This window comes from Pleuronectes platessa, chromosome 13, assembly GCF_947347685.1.
Source record: "Pleuronectes platessa chromosome 13, fPlePla1.1, whole genome shotgun sequence".
NCBI classification, from domain to species: Eukaryota; Metazoa; Chordata; class Actinopteri; order Pleuronectiformes; family Pleuronectidae; genus Pleuronectes; species Pleuronectes platessa.
The window spans coordinates 20,524,762-20,547,663 of record NC_070638.1 but is presented as its reverse complement, the minus strand read 5'-3'; the positions used below and the strand labels follow the sequence as shown (position 1 = coordinate 20,547,663).

The 22,902-nt window shown below is 40.1% G+C and overlaps 1 protein-coding gene across 1 annotated transcript; it reads left to right on the top strand.

Annotated features, from left to right (window-relative positions):
• The first annotated feature begins 1,257 nt into the window (after positions 1 to 1,257).
• On the top strand, positions 1,258 to 17,645 carry cop1 (COP1 E3 ubiquitin ligase). Its single transcript, XM_053438340.1, has 20 exons — positions 1,258 to 1,954; positions 2,071 to 2,130; positions 2,666 to 2,763; positions 3,983 to 4,047; positions 4,151 to 4,270; positions 6,564 to 6,632; positions 6,883 to 6,942; positions 7,484 to 7,563; positions 7,823 to 7,886; positions 8,262 to 8,376; positions 9,038 to 9,173; positions 9,505 to 9,648; positions 10,850 to 10,958; positions 11,281 to 11,362; positions 11,463 to 11,579; positions 12,367 to 12,484; positions 12,789 to 12,913; positions 15,740 to 15,900; positions 16,163 to 16,207; positions 16,541 to 17,645. The coding sequence occupies exons 1-20, from the start codon at positions 1,611 to 1,613 to the stop codon at positions 16,556 to 16,558; spliced, it is 2,130 nt and encodes a 709-aa protein (XP_053294315.1). The 5' UTR covers positions 1,258 to 1,610; the 3' UTR covers positions 16,559 to 17,645.
• The last annotated feature ends 5,257 nt before the right edge of the window (positions 17,646 to 22,902 follow it).

The window sequence follows — 22,902 nt, the reverse complement described above, 5'->3', positions numbered from 1 at the left end:
CCAGTAGTTTTCCTCTTGCTGAAAACCTTACTTCATATCCTAACGGAGCTCCATAATGATACATATACACTCCTTCCACAAACAAAAACATGGGAAAATCCATGTTGTGCGTGCTGACATGGAGGAACCCCTTATTTGCCCACGTGGAGGTAAAAATGGAAAAGCAAGTAGCAGTCTGCATAAACTGTGAGCATGAATATGTTAGTGCTCCGTATGTTTTATTTGCAGAGCTGCAGGTGGATGCTTGAATGACACAACGCTGTTTCTCTTGGCTCGGCCACTGGCTGCACTTCGTGGATGTGACCTGGCTGCTTGTTTTCTTGACGTGAAGGCAATATCATCAGGGAAATGAAAAGGACAAACATGAGGCAGCACTCTATGACAGACTGAAATCCCGAAAAGAACCCATGTGTCTCTCGGTGAACTCTACAGTGATCTGCGCTAGAACCATAGAGTCTCTCGGTGAACTCTACGGTGATCTGAGATAGAACCATAGTGTCTCTCTGTGAACTCTACGCTGATCTGAGATAGTACCATAGTGTTCATAATTTTTTTTTGAAAAGAATGTATCATTTGAATGCAACAGTTGGACATTCTCCCTTTAGTTTTCTCATGATCTTATCAGTTTCATGATACATTTGTCTATTGATATTTACAGGATATTTATTAGCCACAACATCGCTGATATTAGGCATCTTTGGATGTTCATGATTATCAGGATAATGTTTAAAAAGCACATGGCGAACCTGGAACTCGAGATCTGGCAGTCTATCCACTCGGTGACCAAGACAGGAAAAATATAAAGTAAATTAACAAAAAGATCTCTAAATGAAATGATCCTTTACAATCACCTGTCGCTACATTAAAGGTTTTAGTTGAGTAATACTGTGGTCAGTTTGTTGTGAAGTTGGTGTTTACGGCTGTGGTTTGTTGTTTGGGATGGTGAAGTTGATTATTTTCCTGTGACAAAATAAACTGTGTTAAAATATAATAATGTATCTGCCGAGCTTTTAATAACATCTGGTTGTGGTTGAAGGCTGAAGGGGGGGGGGACAAGTAAGTGGACTTTCAAGGATGTTTTGTCACATTTTCGTAGAAAAAAGGTTTAACAAAAAGAACCCTATATGCTCATGATTGTGTTCTCCAGTTGAGTTGTGCAAATGAAGGTAGACAACAGTTTGCTGCGTAGTTTCCACCGGCACAGTTTAACTCCTCCTCGCTAGGGGGCAGTGATTGAAAGCCGGGAGCAAACGGGGGGTAATCGAGGAGAGTCAAAGCGATTCCTGCCCATGGCTAACCCAAGCTAACCGGCTAATCTCCCGAGCAACGCAGTTGTGGCTGCACTTGTCCGTGTGCGTGCTCCTGTCTGTTTGCTTTTAGTGCTACAGACACTTTCTATTACTCCGCCAGTGACAGAAGCGACCGAAAACGGACAAGTTAAACACGCTGGATGTTCGGGCACTGTTGCTTCCTCCCAGGATGCTAGCACACAGGCGAGCCAGCTAGCTAGCTAGCCGAGACCCTCCAAAGCGGCCAAATAGCAGCCCGTCTGGATGCTTTGAGCAGCGACGCAGCGGATTTCGGAGAGTTTCTCGTCGGGCCTTTGCGCGATGTCAAGCGGCCGGCCACAGCAAAGCCCTGGCGGTGCGAGCTCCGTGCCCAGCACCAGCAGCAGTAGCACCGGAGGCAGCGGGAACACGAACGGCGGCAGCAACGCCGTCGCAAGTAATGGCAACAACTCTGGGAATGTTGTGCCCACCCGGACCCTGGCAGTAGCCGGCGAGGGCGTCTTGGCGGTGCCAACGTTGGCCGCCGTGCCTTCGTCCCGGGGCACGTTTGCATCTCTGAGCAGACCCACTGCGTCCTCAGGCAGCAGAAAGAAAACCCTCCACCAAGCACCTTTATACAACGGCCTCCTGAATTCATACGAAGATAAAAGCAACGATTTTGTCTGGTTAGTTTCTGTCCCTTTGCAGGGCATTGCCATCACAACTGCTACTGCTGGAAAAGTTTCAGAACCAAATTGCAACTTGCACTCAACACAACTTCTCTTATGTTTTGCTTTTCCAGTCCCATTTGCTTCGAAATGATAGAGGAGGCACACATGACAAAGTGTGGCCACAGTTTCTGGTGAGTGTTGAGGGATCTGTGTTTGTGCATTACATTATAGGAAGTTTGTGTGAGAACAAGGAAGAGCTGTTTAATTATGTGTATCAGTGATGCTCGCAGGCAGAGCTGGAGGAAGGTACAACTGTCTTCTCCTCCACCTGTCCAACAAACTCCTGAAGTATTCGTTGTTTGCTCAAAGAAGGATTCATAGTTTTGTCCTTCAACAAGCCAAAACTAGTCTTTGTATCCTTGTTACTGTTGTTTTGCCCCTGGAAAGTGAGATTTTCAGATGATTTAGGGGGGAAATGTGGGGTGAATTTGAGAATGAGCGTGTTAAAACAGGTGGAGTGACTGACTTGTCTCTGTCGGTGGTCATTTAAAAATAAGGTAATCGAAAGGATAAAACAGTTTAGAGTGAGAAGTCCAAAACGTCTACGCTCTGTTTTTTTTTAGTTTTATGCAACTTAACACTATTGCTGGTAGTTCAAACTGTCCCTTTACTGTTACCCCGATTTGAAATTGCTTTGATTATTATAATTCTTTCTCCTCCCTGCAGTTTCAAGTGTATCCGCCAGAGCCTCGAGGATAGCAACCGATGTCCCAAGTGTAACTATGTTGTGGATAATGTAGATCAGCTTTACCCAAACTTTCTTGGTAAGTATTACAAATCAAATGATACAAAAGTGACCAAAGCTGCTTTCAGACATGCACTGAACTCCAGATAATCTCTGGACATTCTCTGGAGGGGCTGTATGTGAGAATGCTAATGTCCGAGGGACAGGCTCCAGTCTTTCTCTGGAGTTTCTCCTGCCAACCCCATAGTGAGATCTCTGGAGAAAGTCCAAATGAGCCCATGTGAGAACACAGCAGGAGATCCCTTGGAGGGTTCACTACGAGCAAGTGGGTGTGTTGACAATGTTTCTGACATGGATCCAAAAATGAAAAAGGAACACACAAATATCTTCGGATTAAAAATATGAGCCATGCATGTAGAAGATGCAGACAAAGATGTAAATGGACTGTCACTGGTGTTGATGCTATAAACAAAACCCAGTGATCTCCTCATCGGAAGTAATACATTGCATCCTGCCTCTGCCTGCAGCACCATCCCTCACCTGATCCCTCTGCGGATTTCTGTGTTTTAGTAAAGATGTCTGAGCGGAGCATCTCCTGCAGTGTTGTTCATAATTATAAGTCTGGGCCCAATTCTGTGGACGCTCTCTGTAGTGCATGCCTGAAAACGGCTCAACTTTGCTCATTCCTGCTTCCAGACCACCATAAAACACATCTGCAATGGAAACATACTTATGGTTCTGCTCCAATTAACGTCTGTATTTGCATGTGATCACATAATTGTTTTGTCTCATGGTTCACAACCATTATATTGTGCTATTTAAGAAACCTATAATGTGATTGTTTTTTTGACATTTAGGCTTAATACTACAATTAAATTGTTAACTTAAATTAGGATGTAGATTAGGGTTCTGCAAGAATATGCAAACCTCAACCCTTGTGTCATGAGATCGTCTGTGAAGAATGTTTAACCGAATACAAGTTACGCTGCTCAGATCTCCCATTAAAGTTGCCCCTGCAGGTTTCACCATTCACAAATACAGTTTTTCCATTTTTCATCCACCTTAACAAAAGGACGTACTACAATCTAGTGGTTTTCACCATTAATAAATCAAACAAAATCTATAAGATAATAAGTTATGTTCTAACATCATGAAGAAAACATACTCCAGTGAAGTGCATAAACAAATCAAGGGAAACAACTTAACTGTCTCACCCCGAGTATCGCGCTCCGCTATTCGCCCTGATGGTTTGTCTGGCAATTTTCTTCACCTCTCTCATTTCCCCCCTTCCCCTGTAGTAAACGAACTGATCCTCAAACAGAAGCAAAGGGCAGATGAAAAGAGACTAAAATTGGATCATCCTGTAAGTACAATGCATACATGTCTCCTTTTCTGTGAATCCCTCAAACTCACACACTCTGTATTTTGAATCTAATTTGTTACTGATCAGTGTCTCTTTCTTCCAGAACGGGTCTAGGTGGCAGGTCTTCCAGGATGTGTTGAGTCCTGACCAAGAGAACTTGGACTTGGCAAATGTCAACCTGATGCTGGAACTGCTGGTTCAGAAGAAGAAGCAGCTGGAGGCGGTAAGTAAACAGTTGAGGATGATCCTATATGTATTTAATGTTTGGTCCTAACCCTTACTTAGAATATTATATCTACATCTTGGCTGTTTAGCTTCAATTAGAGCTGTGCAATATTCCATGATAAAAATATGTAATGAATCATTATTTGAGCCACAAATATTTCATAACCTGTATCTCCATGACTAAGGAGGAACATATAGACACGACCAACAAATGCAAAATTCAAACCAGTTAATTTGGGTTAAACATGAAATTTACCGTAACGTTAGTAATAACATATTAGGTGACAGAAATTGTCCACAGGGATAAAATGGTAAATTGTCCCTATCTATGTACGCTTTTCTAGTCTTGATGACTACTCATAGTGCTTTACAGTCCAGTTTTTCACCCATTCACACACACATTCATACAGTATATCCATGAGCAGCACCTTTTCCATGAGAATTTGCCCTTTCAGGGGCAATTAGGGGTTTAGTATCTTGTCCAAACACTTCAGCATTTGGAAATTGGAAGACTGGGTTCAAACTGCTAACCTTCTGCTTAGGAATTGACCCACTGTAGCCCCTTAGCCCCAGCTGCACCAACATGACAACACATGTAGTGTAGTGAAAACGGGCCACATCGTCAGTGGTTAGAACTAGATGTCACTAAATTCTACATACTGAACCTTAAAAACATTGTCCTTATTTTGTATGGATGACAGGCACTTAAGTAGCTGTTTTACAGTCTGATAAGGTGATATAGTTCTTGCATTTAGTGTAGTGTTACAGTTTCCTCTGTTCTATTTGACACAGGAACACGTGTAAGAATCACATTTCCAGCAGATGTCAATAGTTTATCAGTGTTCCTGCAAGGACCAGCTTCAGGCAGCGTTAAAAGAGTTGCTGAGTCATATGAATTGTATTATTCAGTAATGCTCGTCTTGGTCGTTGGGACAAAGTGTGAGTGTTTTTAATGGTTTTTATTGACATACTTACTGAGTTAATGCAGTATTACCTGGTACACATCTCGCTCTCTCTTAGCCCGGCACATCCTCTTTTTATCTTGTCTTTGACAGTTCATACAAGTCTCAGGAAAAAGAAGTAGGAGTCACACCTTTACCAGTTTTGAAATTTAGTTGCATCACATATGGTGAAATATCAAAGATAAGTTGAGGTCATTTAGAAAGTGTCGCCATTATATTGTTTGTATGTCCAAAGTCACCAACACCAAATCTGGTCAGTTTCTTAGCAGCAGCAGTAACAGTCTTCATACAGACATTGTAACTCTAAAATATACCAATTGTGTGTTTTTTAGTTGACAAGTCAACTAAAATTTGCAATCCGGTAGGGGGCCCTAAAGTAATCGTTCATTAATCATAATCGAGGTAGAAGTTTAAATAATCATGATAAATCTTCTTCTAACCTTGGAGTCTAGAATCTGGAAACTAGGGCTGAACGATTAATTGCATTTGCGATAAAATCGCGATATGATAAAACGCGATTTTCTAATCGCAACGTGCGCGATTAAAACGTGCGAAAGAGAGTAGGGCTCTGGGCTGCTGTCCTCACCCACAGCAAGAATGCCGCGGGACCACAAAACTCCTCTGATCAAGAGGATAGCGAAGCAAGCCTGCATCACCTACAGGGTCCCAAAGTCTTCGGCCGACTTGGCGGACACACAGAGCGAGCTCATCCCGCTGCTGACCGCCGTGCGGGCGGCGGACCTGAAAATCGCTCCTCGGAAAAGCAAGCCGTGCTCCAGAGCCCCCCGGTCACCTACATGCACATCTGCGAGACGGAGGTGTTCAGCATTGGGGTGTTCCTGCTGAGGCGCGGCGCCTCCATACCGCTGCACGACCACCCGGACATGAACGGTAGTCTACGGAGCTGCTGATCCGCAAGCTGCCCTTCCAGCGCATCCAGCTGGCCCGCCGCATCCGCGGACACAGAGATTAAACTGCTGCTGCTCCACTGACTATAACAAAGCCGCATTCCAACACTTATAAAATACAATTCAATGTGGAAGTAATCCAAGTATTCAGAATACGTTACAGATTACATTTCTGTACAAAGCAGAGTAACTGTTTGTTTGTGTGTGTTTTGTGCGTATTTGAAAGGATAAATCATCATCTTTAGATTAACTTTTTATTTGTAGTAACAAAGATTTTAATAATAAAAGGGACAAATAAATGTTCCTCTAAGAACCAAGCATTTCCCCCTATCTTATTATCCCATTGATGGTTAAGCAAATGTATTCAGTGGCTTTGCTTGTGCTCGCATGTGATTATGTACTTTGTCGGTCCTTCCACTAGGAATCTCAAGCAGCACAGAGACAGATCCTTAGGGAGTTCCTCAAAGAAGCCAGAAGAAACAAGAGAGAGGTGCCATTGTTTTTTCAAAAGATCATATTAAACTTGGCCATATTGGAATTTTATACTACTATACAATGAGTGGCCTGTTGGGACCATGGTGTAGTTTTCAAGAATGTGTGAAAATATAAGTATTAATGTATTGCAGAAAAGTCCACCTCTTCAAGGATTTAATCACTTGTAAAATAACTGTCATTATAAAAATATAAAAAAATGTGCAACAAGCAGGTTTACTTATCTGTGTTTCTGGCTCTGTCAACAGCAACTGGAGCAGCTACAGAAAGAGCTCAACTTTCTTGAAGAAGACATAAAGCGTGTTGAGGTAAAGAAACAGAACATCTTCATGTGCATGTTATAAACCTGAGGCCTTGAAACGGTTAGGTTGAAGTAGACGATGCAAAGTTAGTTGTTGTAGTTTGGCCGCTGATTTGGCCAAATTAAGCCGCTTTCACATATGAATATCAGAAAATGTCCAGACAATTGGGTTCCATCTTTGGCCAGGGTTGGACTTTCACATATTCTCCGTTCAGACACATTTGTTAGTGGCTTAACCCTTGCAGCCCATTTACTGAAAATTGATTAATAAAGAGTCCTTGTCTGAACCGTAATCAATCAACTCTGAACACAAGGAGAGAATACAAATTATTTTATTTTCTGAATCAATTAATAAAATGCCCATTAATCCTCCTAACAAATCAAAGAATTATCAAATCCTAATTCCAAGGACGTTCTCATGGGAAGGTAAGAGAGGCAATCAGCAGGTTTTGATGGAACCATGTAATGTTCTGAAATGACAACAACTGTAACCACTCATCATACCAGCTGGAGAAAGACTAACATGTTATGTCTGTGTCCTTTTCCAGGAAATGAGCGGCATGTACTCTCCAATAATGGAGGCAGAGTGCACGGTGCCTAATGTTGAGGCTCCCTCACCAGCACCCAGGTACAGCGAACCTGTGTTCTCACAAATTATATCTGTAAATTAAATCCATCATCATCACAGTAGTAATAACCACATTCACCTCTGTTGTTAACTAGTTAAAATGAGAGTTTACTGATAACAATGTTTTACCTTCTGTTCTATAATAGCTACTCTTTTTATAACTTAATGATATCCCAAAAATGCTGTGTAGTTGTTTGGCGTTGTTGTATGGTGTACCTTTTTATAAATGTTTATTTTTTTGTTTGTTTTTTATGGGTAGCTGCAGTAGTATTATTGAGCCTCCAGATTACATCCAGCCTCCAGGATTTGGTGGAACAACCCAGGTAAATCAATAACACACAGTTCGGCTTATTGCTGTTTTATTGTGCATTTTCTTCCACAGTTTAAAAGTTGTATGTTATAGTCAGAAACTTGTTAAATGTATTTAAAATGTGTTTATCACTTAATGTGGTGTCTTTTCTTAATTGGATGCAGTCCATTAGTTTTGCCTGAAATGAGAAAAAGTTCCTCTGTGATTTTTAACGAATCCTTGTACACACATTTTGGATACTAAACAAGGTCTTGTAAAGTCCAGATAACATTTTTTTTTGTCGTGTGAAAATAAACATCACAAATATTCTCGATAAATCGAATGGGTTATAGTTGAATACAGCATGATTTGACTGTATTTGTAACCCCCTTGATTTTGTTTTCCCCAGGGAAAACGACAGACCTGGTATAACAGCACCCTGGCGTCTAGAAGAAAGAGGCTGACGGCTCACTTTGAGGATCTAGAACAGTGCTACTTCTCCAACAAAATGTCTCGCATCACAGGTAGGAATCCTGCAGAGGATGATGTCGTATTTGTAGCAGTCTGTCACAGTATGACTGCAGTTGGGTCAGAGGATGAGATTACCTGTACAGATCATTGTAGAAAACAGATACAGTTACATGAGTGCGACTTTTCTTATTAGAACTGTATATTTCACTTCAGAGATTGGCGGGATGAATGGTTGTCACCCAAGTGTTTCTGTTACAGTTAACCATATTTTTTTTAATAAAGGCCACTTTACCAAAACTGCTTGCTGTTACAGATGCATGTGATTCTCTGGTGATAAGTCTCAGCTCTTAGGTTTGGAAGAACTCAGACATTGTGGCTCATGCTACCAAATCCGACCTCTTTGTTTTTGTTTGTTTTATGAATATCGTTACAATTTGTACTCGCGTTAAAACGTGGCATGAAGTTCATTTAACTTTTAGTATGATTATAGCATATACAGTTGGATACAGACATTTGAGAGCACTTGAATTGCAGAGGGATCTCAGATGTTTGGACCCCACTGCAGCTACTGTAGTTCATGTGTCAAACAAAAGAACTGTGCCGATCCAAAAGGCTCAGAAATAGCAAAAAAGTTGTCCGCAAACACCGATAAATATGTAGATGTTACCGCTGACAGTGTCATATATTTATTAAGGACGTCTCTGTTGTTTTCAGATGAAGGCAGGAACCTGAACCAACTGGATGATTTCATGGAGTGTTTGTCCAAGTTCACCCGTTACAACTCTGTGCGGCCGCTGGCCACCCTATCCTATGCCAGTGACCTTTATAATGGCTCCAGTATAGTCTCCAGGTATGAGAAGAAAACGACCAACGAAGAAGACAATTCATATTGTCCTTTTTTATTACAATGTTACAGATTGCATCATAAAAAAGGAACACAAGTCTGTGTCAGTTTTGTCATTGTAGTTGCCCCTCAGATATTTGTTATATCACGTTATGAGGTTGGATCTCCGTTTCTCCCACGTGTACTAAAAATGCCGAAAGATATTGGCCATTTAGAAACGCATTTTATTATAATCCTGCAGCTCAGTACGTGATCCACTATAAGCAGAGGAAAGGGCATATATATGTTATTTTATTGTGAACGTACCATCTCTGACTGTTTTCTCATTGTGTTTCAGTATTGAGTTTGACCGTGACTGTGACTACTTTGCCATTGCTGGTGTGACCAAGAAGATCAAGGTATTTGAGTATGGCACTGTGATCCAGGACGCAGTGGACATCCACTACCCTGTCAACGAAATGACCTGCAATTCCAAAATCAGGTAAGAGAAATAATCTTTTCCCATAAGAGGAAGCATGTACAGGCCTCTCTCAGACGCTACACTGCAGTGTTTGCAGCGTGCTGATTACCTTGTAACCTGTGGGAAGTTTTCCAGAAAGCAGGTTTCACAAACTCTGGGCCTAACCCTGAGGTGATTATATAACTCAGAGCTTTCAGTCCCAGAGCAGCAGATCACGGTGATTTAAGTGTGTAAGTGGTGAATGGGGAAAAAAACATCATCAATGGAGCTCTGATCATATGACTCACCATTCGTAGCCACATTCTGCCGTCATTCTGTATTTTTCAGTGAGGAAGGAGGTTGTGGAAAATCGTTTATGTCTTAAAACTTTAAAACATGTCTTGCGGGATTGCGGGATAGACTCCGAACATCCATCATCATGTTACATCAGTGTGAGCAATCACAATACAACTAAGTTATTCATTGATCTGAGTTGTATCTGTCTAAAGCTTTGCACAGTTTGTTGTATTTCTACATACAGTGATTCATACAGTAATATACAGTTAAGGTCACAATGCAGGGGAATTGAGTGACAACCTGACAGTTGTCTTAATGTTCAGAGTCTCAGTGTCCTAAAGACAGTGAACGAATTCTATTCTTGGCTCAGGATGAAGCCATGATCTGTAGTTTAATATTTGAGGAGGCAGACAAATTTAGGGTTTGATGAGGAAATCCTGCCAACGAGCAGGTTTGATTCACACAGACAAAGGTACCGTGCTAACTTCGTTTCAGTTAAAGCTTACTTGTTAAAATAATCTTATTTACTGGACAGGAAATCTAGAGCTTCCCTCATGCCAGGATTAACAAATTATTAGTTTTCACTAAAACTTCTCTCTATAGTTCCCCCACTGCGTTCGACATTTCCACTAATAAAATTCTTTTGATTAATTCATGATGTGATAAAATGTTAAAGACACGTGAATGATTTTACAGCCCATAGCAGCACTGAGAAGAAAAAGGAATGTTTCCATATTACTGTTTTACTTGGGCTTGAGTTGTAGTGCTGTGCAGGTCTGTATAGTTCCAATGCACATTCTATAAAACGTTCTTCCTGTGGCAAAGATCTGTAAAAACATTCTTCTTTAAAATCCAGAAACTGAGGCCTGAGTCAGATGAAGTGTTTTTTAAGAGTGTGACTCACTGTGTAGTGAAATTGATCGCAGCCTTTGTTTGTTTATTGCAGCTGTATCAGCTGGAGCAGTTATCACAAGAACCTTCTGGCCAGCAGTGACTATGAGGGGACTGTCATCCTGTGGGATGGATTCACCGGCCAGAGGTCCAAAGTTTATCAGGTATTATGCTGAGCTCTAAGAACATCACTTTTTGGTGATTTACGGTTGCCTTATTGAATTGTTTGTTAAATAATTGAGGATTCAAATTGTCTTTATATTGGCCTCATATGCAAAGGGCAACAGTGACACTGTCTTTTATAAAAGATTGAGAATTATAGACACAAAACAAATTTCTGAACATCACAAACAACAAAGTTAAAACACATCTTTTCAAAAATAAAAAGGTTTAAAATGCTTTTGTGTGGAAAGATAACGTGTACGGAATACGCAGTGCAGCCTCATGGGACGACACCCTCTCATAGTTTCCCTGGTTTCCTTTCAGGAACATGAAAAGAGGTGTTGGAGTGTTGACTTCAATCTGATGGACCCCAAGCTCTTAGCCTCTGGTTCTGATGATGCTAAAGGTGACTGAGGATTTAAGAATATAAGGTCATCTTCCAGCTTTCCAGCCTCTTTATTGTATCCGATTGTTAATCTTCTCATTTCTGTCTCTCTTTTTTTTAGTGAAGTTATGGTCAACCAATCTTGATAACTCGGTGGCTAGCATCGAGGCCAAGGCCAACGTCTGCTGCGTTAAATTCAGTCCAACCTCCAGATATCATCTGGCCTTTGGCTGTGCAGGTAAGATTAGTGTGTTATGGTTGAGTCTCTGGTTTTCTGCAAACATGAAATTATTGGGAATTATGTAAAAAAAATAGCAGCATTAATTTTTATCTGTACAAAATTATTTTCTACAAATCAGCAAGAGATTATATAGGAATTCACTTAAACATTTGTTACATGGTGTAAAGCAGGTTGACAGGTTATGGCACAAGGACAGACTCCGGCCTAACAATAGCACAGTGTAATTAAGATGTTAAAAGATGCTGAATTGGAAAAGAGAGACATTTCTCAGGCAAATAATCAAATTTTACTCTATCATTATTGATGCATTCTGACCCTAGTTCACACACATCTAACCACTGTAATATTTCCTTCTAGACCATAAAAATGTTTGTGGTCACACAGACTGGTGGTCCAGACAAACTTCTAAAAACGATTTATTACTGTCCCACAGGAGAAATAAGAATTAGAAATATGCTTTTGTGCCTAGAATCTATTCTTCAAGAAACTTAATAGTGGATGAATCCAGCAGATGTGAACTGCCCTGGATTATTTACCAGATTCTCTGCATCTCCGTGGTCCACAAAGTCCACAAAGTCTGAAAAAGGATGGCCCTACTTGAACTTTGAATAGCTGGTTTACTGTCCTGAATAAAAGCCACCAGGCAACAAAACAGATGGAGAAACAGCTTGTTAGATACGCACAGACATGAGCAAAGCTTTGGCACTGTCATTTTGCTAAAGCTGCCTGCATTCATGGTTAAATAGTCAAGTGTTTATGTTGTGTTTTTTCCCCCCCTTTAAAGATCACTGTGTCCACTACTATGATCTACGCAACACTAAGCAACCAATCATGGTGTTCAAAGGTCACAGGAAGGCTGTGTCCTACGCCAAGTTTGTCAATGGAGAGGAAATTGTTTCTGCGTAAGTCATTTAAGCCTCATTTGTTGTTTTAAGCAGTGGGGTTTAATTTTCTTTATATACATAATGTACTATATTTTATATATAATATATTTGAATATTTAGATGTTTCCTGCTTATTAACTTCCTGTTTAGATTTGTCTTTATTTTCCTGAAGCTCGTTGTTTTACTTGCAGATCTTTAATTTGAAATCAACACATTTCATGAAAAATACTTGTATCAATAGGAAAACAATGGAGATAGTTATACTTGATAGTCCCATCACAAAATGCCCTCCAGCTCTTTTTAATGCCCTTTTAATGTGTAGATCGACAGACAGTCAGCTGAAGCTGTGGAACGTCAACAAAACCCACTGTCTGCGCTCCTTCAAGGGTCACATCAATGAGAAGAACTTTGTAGGCCTCGCTTCCAATGGAGACTATGTTGCCTGCGGTAAGCGTTTTACTTTGAATGACACGACACAGAGATTTTTTTAAATACAGTGCCTTGCATAAGTATTCACCCCCTTTGGACTTTTCTACATTTTGTCATGGTATAACCACAGATTAAAATTTATTTCATCGTGAGTTTATGTAATGGACCAACACAAAATAGTGCATCATTTGGAAGTGGGGGGGAAATATTACATGGATTTCACAATTATTTACAAATAAAAATCTGAAAAGTGTTGAGTGCATATGTATTCACCCCCTTTACTGTGAAACCCCTAACAAAGATCTGGTGCGACCAATTGCATTCACAAGTCACATTTGCAAGTCACATAATTAGTAAATAGGGTCCACCTGTCTGCAATTTAATCTCAGTATAAATACACCTGTTCTGTGACGGACTCAGAGTTTGTTGGAGATCATTACTGAACAAACAGCATCATGAAGACCAAGGAGCTCACCAAACAGGTCAGGGATAAAGTTGTGGAGAAATATGAAGCAGGGTTAGGTTATAAAAAAATATCCAGAGCTTTGAACATCTCTCTGAGCACCATAAAATCCATCATAAGAAAATGGAAAGAATATGGCACAACCGCAAACCTACCAAGAGGAGGCCGTCCACCCAAACTGAAGAGTCGGACAAGGAGAAAATTAATCAGAGAAGCAACCAGGAGGCCCATGGTTACTCTGGAGGAGTTGCAGAGATCCACAGCTGAGGTGGGAGAATCTGTCCACAGGACAACTATTAGTCGTCTACTCCACAAATCTGGCCTTTATGGAAGAGTGGCAAGAAGAAAGCCATTGTTGAAAGGGATCCATAAAAAATCCCGTTTGGAGTTTGCCAGAAGCCATGTGGGAGACACAGCAAACATGTGGAAGAAGGTGCTCTGGTCAGATGAGACCAAAATTGAACTTTTTGGCCTCAATGCAAAACGCTATGTGTGGCGAAAACCCAACACTGCCCATCACCCTGAGCACACCATCCCAACAGTGAAACATGGTGGTGGTAGCATCATGCTGTGGGGATGCTTCTCTTCAGCAGGTACAGGGAAACTGGTCAGAATAGAGGGAAAGATGGATGGAGCCAAATACAGGGAAATCCTTGAAGAAAATCTGATGCAGTCTGCAAAAGACTTGAGACTGGGGCGGAGGTTCATCTTCCAGCAGGACAATGACCCTAAACATACAGCCAGAGCTACAAAGGAATGGTTTGGATTAAAGAATGTTAATGTCTTAAAATGGCCCAGTCAAAGCCCAGACCTCAATCCAATAGAGAATCTATGGCAAGACTTGAAGATTGCGGTTCACAGACGGTCTCCATCCAATCTGACTGAGCTTCATCTTTTTTGCCAAGAAGAATGGACAAACCTTTCCATCTCTAGATGTGCAAAGCTGGTAGAGACATACCCCAAAAGACTTGCAGCTGTAATTGCAGCGAAAGGGGGTTCTACCAAGTATTGACACAGGGGGGTGAATACTTATGCACCCAACAGATGTCAACTTTTTTGTTCTCATTATTGTTTGTGTCACAATAAAATTTATTTTGCACCTCCAAAGTACTATGCATGTTTTGTTGATCAAACGGGAAAAAGTTTATTTAAGTCTATTTGAATTCCAGTTAGTAACAGTACATAATGGGAAAAAGTCCAAGGGGGGTGAATACTTATGCAAGGCACTGTAACTCCTAATGCAGCATTTCTTTGGTGTTTTTTATCAGTGCAGAGGCACCACTGCACCAAATGTTTAAGTCTAGAGGACAAACTTAGACTACATCCATACTTTTAGGTTTTAGTTTGAAAATGCATCAACTCTTCTACGGATATACCTGGTATCCGTGCACACTACTCCAGAGGTTTGGAAATGCTGCTGGCCCCGTTTTAGTTTATGAACTCTGGGATAGCGTCTTCATCAGGACCAGCAGAAACTGGGATATTTTGAAACAATGGCGTAGACACAAATAAAAAAACTTGCTGATTGGCTCTTTTCGGTCGTGACACGCCAGTGTAGAACGCAACATGGCTAATCCATTACGAGCGTTGCCGATCCTGTTGTCTTTGCTAACAGCTGACGTACACACGTGATATAAAAGCAGTGGTCACCGTAAACTGAGATCTACCACCCTGATATCTTCCAAAAATCACACTTATTTCTATTCATAGGTCATATTTATTATTTTGGGAATTTCTGTTAAAAGCTCAATGTACGAGCATACATTTAAACAGAAAAGCAGTTATTCAACTTTATCTATTCAATGCACAATATTCACATTAATATCAATTCATGTTTACAGCATCTGTTCAATGCCAAATATTTAGCTTCTCAGTTCAACAATATGTTTTGCAGAGAAGCTGCTACTGCATCCCTGTTTTTACACAGGCTTTGACTTGGATATGGCCATAAATAACTATTTCCTTGTGTAAAATTAGTCCTGTGTACTCAAATAAATACCATTCCTAAACAGTATGAAGCTGTGCATCATCTGCTCATAGAAATATTTCACAATAAAAATACCTTTTTTAAACAAAAGACTGCATTCAGTCAACAGAATTGCTTGGGTGCTTTTATTTTGACATGCATACAGAAAGTTTTTGCAACCATTTATGTTTGTGATATAATTCAACAGGTAATCGTTAAAACTCAGCTGAAAGATAATTTTCTCTCTACTGCTGTGAAACACAATGTTTATTTGTCTATATCGCAAAATATTTTCTAACACTTCCCAAACCCAGAGTCCAGAGAGTTATGGGGACCAATGCTCTACAGGCACAAATACCAGTATGTGAATAATTGCAAATAAAAATTAACATTCCATGTTTGTGTGTGTTTACAGGAAGTGAGAACAACTCCCTTTACCTTTACTACAAAGGACTATCCAAGACTTTGTTAACATTCAAGTTTGACACGGTAAAGAGTGTCCTGGACAAGGATAAGAAGGAAGACGACACAAACGAGTTCGTCAGTGCCGTCTGTTGGAGGGCCCTGCCTGACGGAGTGAGTTCTCATTATGACACTGTCATTGACTCGGATATATTAATGGAATATTGAACCAATACACCTGTACTGCTGCTAAGTCAGAAAATATTTCAGTCATGCTTTTGTTAAGATTGAAAGGTGTGTGTGTGAACCATGAACAAGACAAAGCAAGTTTTACGGTTACATTTAAGTATAAATTAAACTGATAGTTTTACAAGTAATTAACAATTCATACAGTAACTCAATCTATGTTGTTTTTTCCAAATATTTTGTTTTTCAGGAGTCAAATGTGCTGATTGCTGCAAACAGTCAAGGAACAATCAAGGTTTGCATTATGCACAAACATGTAGATGAATCATACCAACAACCATAGGCCTCGTGCATTAGATGTCAGACCATGTCATAGATTACAGTCAAAGTATCAGGCCTTTTTAAGACTGAACCAGTTTGTCGTTTGGCATAAACCAGCAGCTGTTTGTTTCTGTTGGTGACTTTTATCTTTATTTTTTGATCTAATACAATAAGAACTTGTTACCAAATTAACTTGTTGAAACTGATCATCTTTATCAGCATAGATGCAGCCTTACCTGTCACACATTGACTGCACTCATGGTAAACTGCAGATAACCCAACACGTCTGTCTTTTCTCTCCATGCAGGTACTCGAGCTCGTCTGAACACCAACCGTGTCTTCAGTGGTCGATAGAAATACCATCAGCCTTTCTCTGATCGGTAGAGGATCAGTCTGACGCAGGGAGACCTCAAGCTGCCTGCTGACCTAGGATGCCCTGCCACAGCATGGCTGAAATAAACTGTACCCTTCTTATTTTAGCGAGCTACACTTTGTTTGGACAGCAGTAAAAGACTTTGGACGAGTGCATCAGTATAGCAGGACATGATGTGCAGACATTTTACAGCGACAAAACAAGGATGGAGCTTGGGCACAAAATGGAACAAGAACACTTCAGAAAGCATTTTTCCGGCTACAATAAAACACCTCTTAATGGTTTTAGGTCAAATGAAAACGTGTACCTTTTTTAATTAAGCTGTTTTTGAAGGTACATCCAGCCAAACCCTACTAGTGCGATGCATTCTCCCTTTTTAAGGCCAAAGCACAAGACAAAGTGACATGCAAAAATTATGCTTTCATGTGGAGCTTTTAAAACCCGTATTGTTTGTCGATCTCCAGTTTCCCCTCTTTATGTGTACTGTTGTTTTTCAGATCGGGAGAAACCCGTTTTAATAAATATGACTTGAACTTCATTCTGTCAAACCTATCGTCAGTTTATCATCTTGCTGAAGAGTGTAGAATGTGAAGTAGCTTATGGAAGACCAATGAATAATGAACCTGTTGAGAGAAGGCCGATATTTCTGCTTCTATCGGATCAAAAAGAAATTTGACCTCTGTGATCACAATGATTCTCATGTAAACTGCAGGCATTGTTTTGCAACGCGACTTCAACGTTGTTTTTTGTTGTTTTTTGTTCCTCATATATGAGCTATTTGTTGCTTGTTAAAAAATGAAAACCTCACAGAAATCATATTTTGTTAAGTAGCAATGGAATTTCTCTTCACATACTGTTGGTTAAAAACATCTGAGCTGAGCTTTATCTTCAGGCAAACTGCCGTCAGTTTCTGTGGAGTGGTGATCCATGTCGACACAAGGAGGGGATTTAGTAAACATCGCCAACACCTACCTATTTTATGATAAATGAGTGAGAGGTGTTTTGTATTTGTATAACTGAATAAATTATTTCGAAACAATTTCAGTCGTTGTTTGGTCCTATCTTTTCTCCATACTAGTGGCTTTTTAAAGTTTCTCCTGAGTGTGCTTGTATGACTGAGTTATGTGTTTACTGCTGCTGATGGGTCTCGTATAGGAAGTTTAAACCTGGTAAATCTTTTCAACTTGCAGTCCCCTAGAACACATCTGTATAAGCTAAAATGTCAGAGAGTCACTAAATGTTGTCTTCACACCAGGGCTGTTGTGAGTCGTGTAAAATCTGTTACTGCAGGACACTTCCACCATGTTCCCCATAAACTCAGGAAATCACATGTTTCCTTCTGTGATGACTCGAAAAACAGGCAAAACAAAGGAGTAGCAGATTGCTCATTAAATCTGGGACCTGACTTTCTGCAAAGTAAATTATTAAAAGAGAAAAAGTTAAATATAAAAAAATATATATTTTAAATGCTCTTTGCTAATTGTCCCTAGGTATCACACAATCACAGCTATGCAGGCACAGTGGAGGTGTGTGCAGACCTGAATTTTCTTGTGCATGTGTTTACAATCAAAATAATTATTTATATCAAGTCTATTAATATTTAAAAATGTTATGTCAAGCAATAAATTCATGATATGTGCTATATATATAAAAACCACTGCAGACCTTTTTTTTCATTCAATTGTCTAATTAGATCAGCAAACTCTTCATTAATGATCCCTTCATTATAAAGGTAGAAGTAGGCTTTATTCACAGCAGGTATCTGACCTGTAATACAGTAGTAAAACCTGATTTAGCCTAACAAACATCTGGAATCAAACAGCTTAATGGAACTGATATGATATGAGGTCGTTGGAGCATGGACAAGTATGAACAAGATGTGTTATAAGGTCTTATAATGCATCCAAAAGTTGGAGTTGAGCAGAACTACGCTGACAGGTGTATCATTACCAGAAAAACGAAAAAGGCTTTATCGTTAAATCAACAATTTGAAAATAAAATCACTAAATACATCAAATATATATGATTTAATGAAAATAAAATGTATTTATAGTTAGACCACCACATCCATACTGTAATATAATTTATAAAATTAATTTACAAATTGATTATATAAATTAAATCATTTTACATTGACTTCAGTGCCATGAACATGTCTTCTGATCTGATATTGACCTCAACCATAAATAAATTGAAATAAATGTGTATATATACAGTAAATATATAAATGATAATGACTTGTGTGTGTGTGTGTGTGTGTGCGTGTGTGTGTGTGTATGCGTGTGTGTGTATTTGTGTGTGTGTGTGTGTGTGTGCATGTGTGTGTGTGCGTGAGTGTGTGTGCGTGTCAGATGGGCGTGGTCAGTGTGATGGGTGGGCCCTCAGATGAGATGATAGCATTATTATTGTATTGTTGTCATAATTAATATATAGATTTGACCAAATGTAAAAAAGTTAAGAAACATTGTTTGTCTATGCTCTGCTGTGTTCGTATGAATAGTAGCAAACTAAATGAATCACACTGATTTGTTTCACTCCAACACTGTGTTAATTGATCAATGAATCCTGTATCTATATTCAGAAAGACAGAGGTAGATGTTACTGTACTAGTTATTTTTATTGAAAAAAATTTAACATATTTACAACACATCCACATCATTAGATCATTTCAAATATGTACAAAGGGGGACAGGGGAGGGGTTTGTTTTGAGGAGTAGAAAAAGGGTGAGGGCGGGGGCTTCTCCACCTCTTCTCTCTCCTCCAGCTCATCTCGGCCTCCTCCTTTCTGTAGCTCAGTCCCATAGTTGGAGTTGTCTCCTGCTGCAGTTTCGTCTCCTTTCGGCCCTGAAGCAAGCACCTTCTCGTTCTCGTTCTCCTTGTCCTTCTCCTTGTTGACCTCCACCTCACTGCTCCTTCTTGTCTCAGGCTCCTGGTGCAGGCTCCTGGTGCAGACTTGCTTCCAGAATTTTAGCCTTGGCCTGACAGTCAGTGAGCTCAGCCAAGCAGTCAAGATAGGCCCTGAGGCGAGCGCGCCGTTTCTTGACCTCCTTCGTTATGACGTCATCTTTGTCTTTCAGGTGGTTTTCCAGCTGCTCCACCTTCTCCTTCAGAGCCTGGATCTCATTCTCCTTCTCCGTCTCCATCTCCTTCTCGGTCTCAGTCTCAGTCTCAGTCTTAATCTCCTTCTCCTTCTCCTCCTCCGTCTCCTTCTCCACTGCCATCTTTATGATATAATCTCTGTCTTTAAGCTGGTTTTCCAGCCGCCACACCTCCTCCTTAAGAACCAAAATGTTCCTGTTGGCTTGGAGGATTTCGACATTGTAGATCGTCACAAGTTTCTCCTTCTCTTTCTCCTTCTTCTTGTCCTCCTCCTTCTCCTTCTCCTTCTCCTTCTGTTTCTCCTTCTCCTTCTCCTTCTGTTTCTCCTTCTCCTTCTCCTTCTCTTTCTCCTTCTCTTTGTCCTTCTCCTTCTCCTTCTGTTTCTCCTTCTCCTTCTCTTTCTCCTTCTCTTTCTCCTTCTCCTTCTCTTTCTCCTTCTCCTTCTCTTTCTCCTTCTCTTTCTCCTTCTCTTTCTCCTTCTCCTTCTCCACCTCCATCTCACTGCTACATCCTGTATCAGGCTGAGGTGGCTCCTGGTGCAGCCTTGCTTCCATAAGCTTAACCTTGGCCTGACAGTCAGTGAGCTCAGCCAAGCAGTCAAGATAGGCCCTGAGGCGAGTGCGCCGTTTCTTGACCTCCTTTGTTATGACATCATCTTTTTCTTTCAGCTGGTTTTCCAGCTGCTCCACCTTCTCCTTCAGAGCCTGGGTCTCCTTCTCCTTCTCCTTCTCCGTCTCCTTCTCCTTCTCCTTCTCCTTCTCCTTCTCCTTCTCCTTCTCTTTCTCTTTCTCCTTCTCCTTCTCCACCGCCATCTTTATGACATCATCTCTGTCTTGAAGCTGGTTTTCCAGCTGCCACACCTCATCCTTAAGAGCATTAATCTTCCTGTAGGCTGTGAGGAGTTCGTCATTGAGGATCTTCAGAATATCTGGTTTCTCCATGGTTTACAGCAGAGAGTAGATCTATCTTTTGATGAAGCTGTTGGAACAGTGGATGCAATATTTTCAGAAGAAGTTTCTGTTCTTGTCTGGATCTTGAAGTCAAATGGCTTTTGTCTGCAGGTGACAGGATGAAATAGTGTGTAAGATTTAGGTGAATTTGATCTATCAAACATTCAATATAAAACAGTTGACACAGATAGACACAAGCAGAGAGAAGGAGAGAGAGGGAGAGAGACAGACTGGCTGGTTTAAGCAAGCGAGAGAGAGAGAGAGAGAGAGAGAGAGAGAGAGAGAGAGAGAGAGAGAGAGAGAGAGAGAGAGAGACTCCCCTCCTGCTACGTGTGTATCTGGTTGCCATGGAAACTCAACTGAATGCACCTGTTCTCTCCTCACTGGGAAGAGAGAAATCTAAACTCTGAGTGCACCACTCAAACAACTCAGAAACTATTAGTCCTATCTGTGAAATAAAGACATCGTGAGAATTCCAAGACTTTGCCGGACACACAGATATATTTGAAATTTGTGAGAGTAAAAAAATGGGACCGTGTGAGCAAGTTATGCAAGTTGATGCTCCTTCCAGAAAAGTTTTCTCTGAAATAACATTAGACCCAATAGAGAGGGATTGTTTTTTTCCTTGAAGGAGCTACACACCTCATGTAATGTGCTCCTAGCATTAACTTAAGCTTCCGTCAACTTGTTCTTCAAATTACACATTAACCAAAAAATATTTTTGAAATAAAACTTCCCTCATCAATCACCATGGCACCAAGCCATTGTTAAACACCAAGGTTAATCTTCCCAATGTTACAAAAATCACATTCTTTGGTAGAATAAGATGTGAAATGTGAAAATATCCTGGTGCTACAGGTGTTTTGTCCACAATGCCTCGCTCTGCCTGGCCTCGGCGACCTAACGCTACTTAGCATTACGTTAACACATATCACTCATTAAGATAAGCAGCAGAAAACACAAAAGAAGCCAGCAACAATATTTTCAAATTTGGCATAAAAGCAACAGAAAACAGCACATTATCAACATGTAACAGCAGAAGCTTCATATTATACAGTGGTTTAATTTCAAACTTGAATAATGAGCCTGAATTGTATAGGTTAGCATGCTGGGTAAATACAGAGAGAGAGTGAGACATGACTTACCTCAGTCAAGGTCAGAGTGCAATAGCAACTGTCTTAAACTTTAACAGTATTTAAAGCAATCAACAGCCAATCAGAGGTCTCCTATCAAAATACCAACTTTGATGCTGTTCATCAAAGCATCAAAGGAGGTATTGAGAGAGTGTCCCTGTCAATCAAAAATAATCTTCTATTTCAAATCTTAGCATCTGGTTGCTATGGTGATAGAACCACCTACTGATGAGGAAGTTTTGCGATCATTTATTTCGGTAAATAAAAACAGGACGTTTCATTTTGGTGGACTTTTAATTGCGTCATTCTTGCAGCATCTAATCTCTAATTTTTGAATGGCTCCTGTCTTATCACCTTCTTGTCTTAGTATTAATATATATATATACATATATATATATTATATATTTTATATATATATACAATATATACTTACATATATGTTTATATACATATACATATGCATGTATACATACATACACATACACATTGTGTGATGGTAGAAAATGTATTTTGTTTCATTTCATTCTTTATTGTTAATTTCGTCTTGTAACTCTTAGCCGCAGTATTTCATCACAAACGAACACATGAACATTATACAACCCAGGATATTTCCAAACAAAATTCAGACTTAAATAGTTTAAATTTATTTTATCAAGAGGTTCATGTCACACTGTATGGAGAACATTTAAGAAAAGACGATTTTCTACAACTACAAATTCAAAAGTGTTTTGCAGCAGAAAATACCTTCATAGGTGTCTATGGATGAGAGTAATACAGCTCAGAGCTCAAACAAAACCCAAAGAATCACGGAGACGGATGACCAATTACAATACATATGACTAACTGGATATGAAATGACTTCTACAAGAGGATATGAGATTTTGATAATTTTGCGCAGCTCTAGTTTTCATTGAAATGCTTGTTCTCTCACATGAAAATACTTTGTTCTTTAAAATGCACAACAATGTTTGTCAGTAGGACTTCCTGATATCTTCCTCAACGATGAATGGACACACATTCTGTTCATCCACCGACTGCCCTACCTTACACACGGCATGAGAGTATGATTTTGAAGGTCAGAGTTCAAAAACATCTCAGAGGTAATTTTTACTGT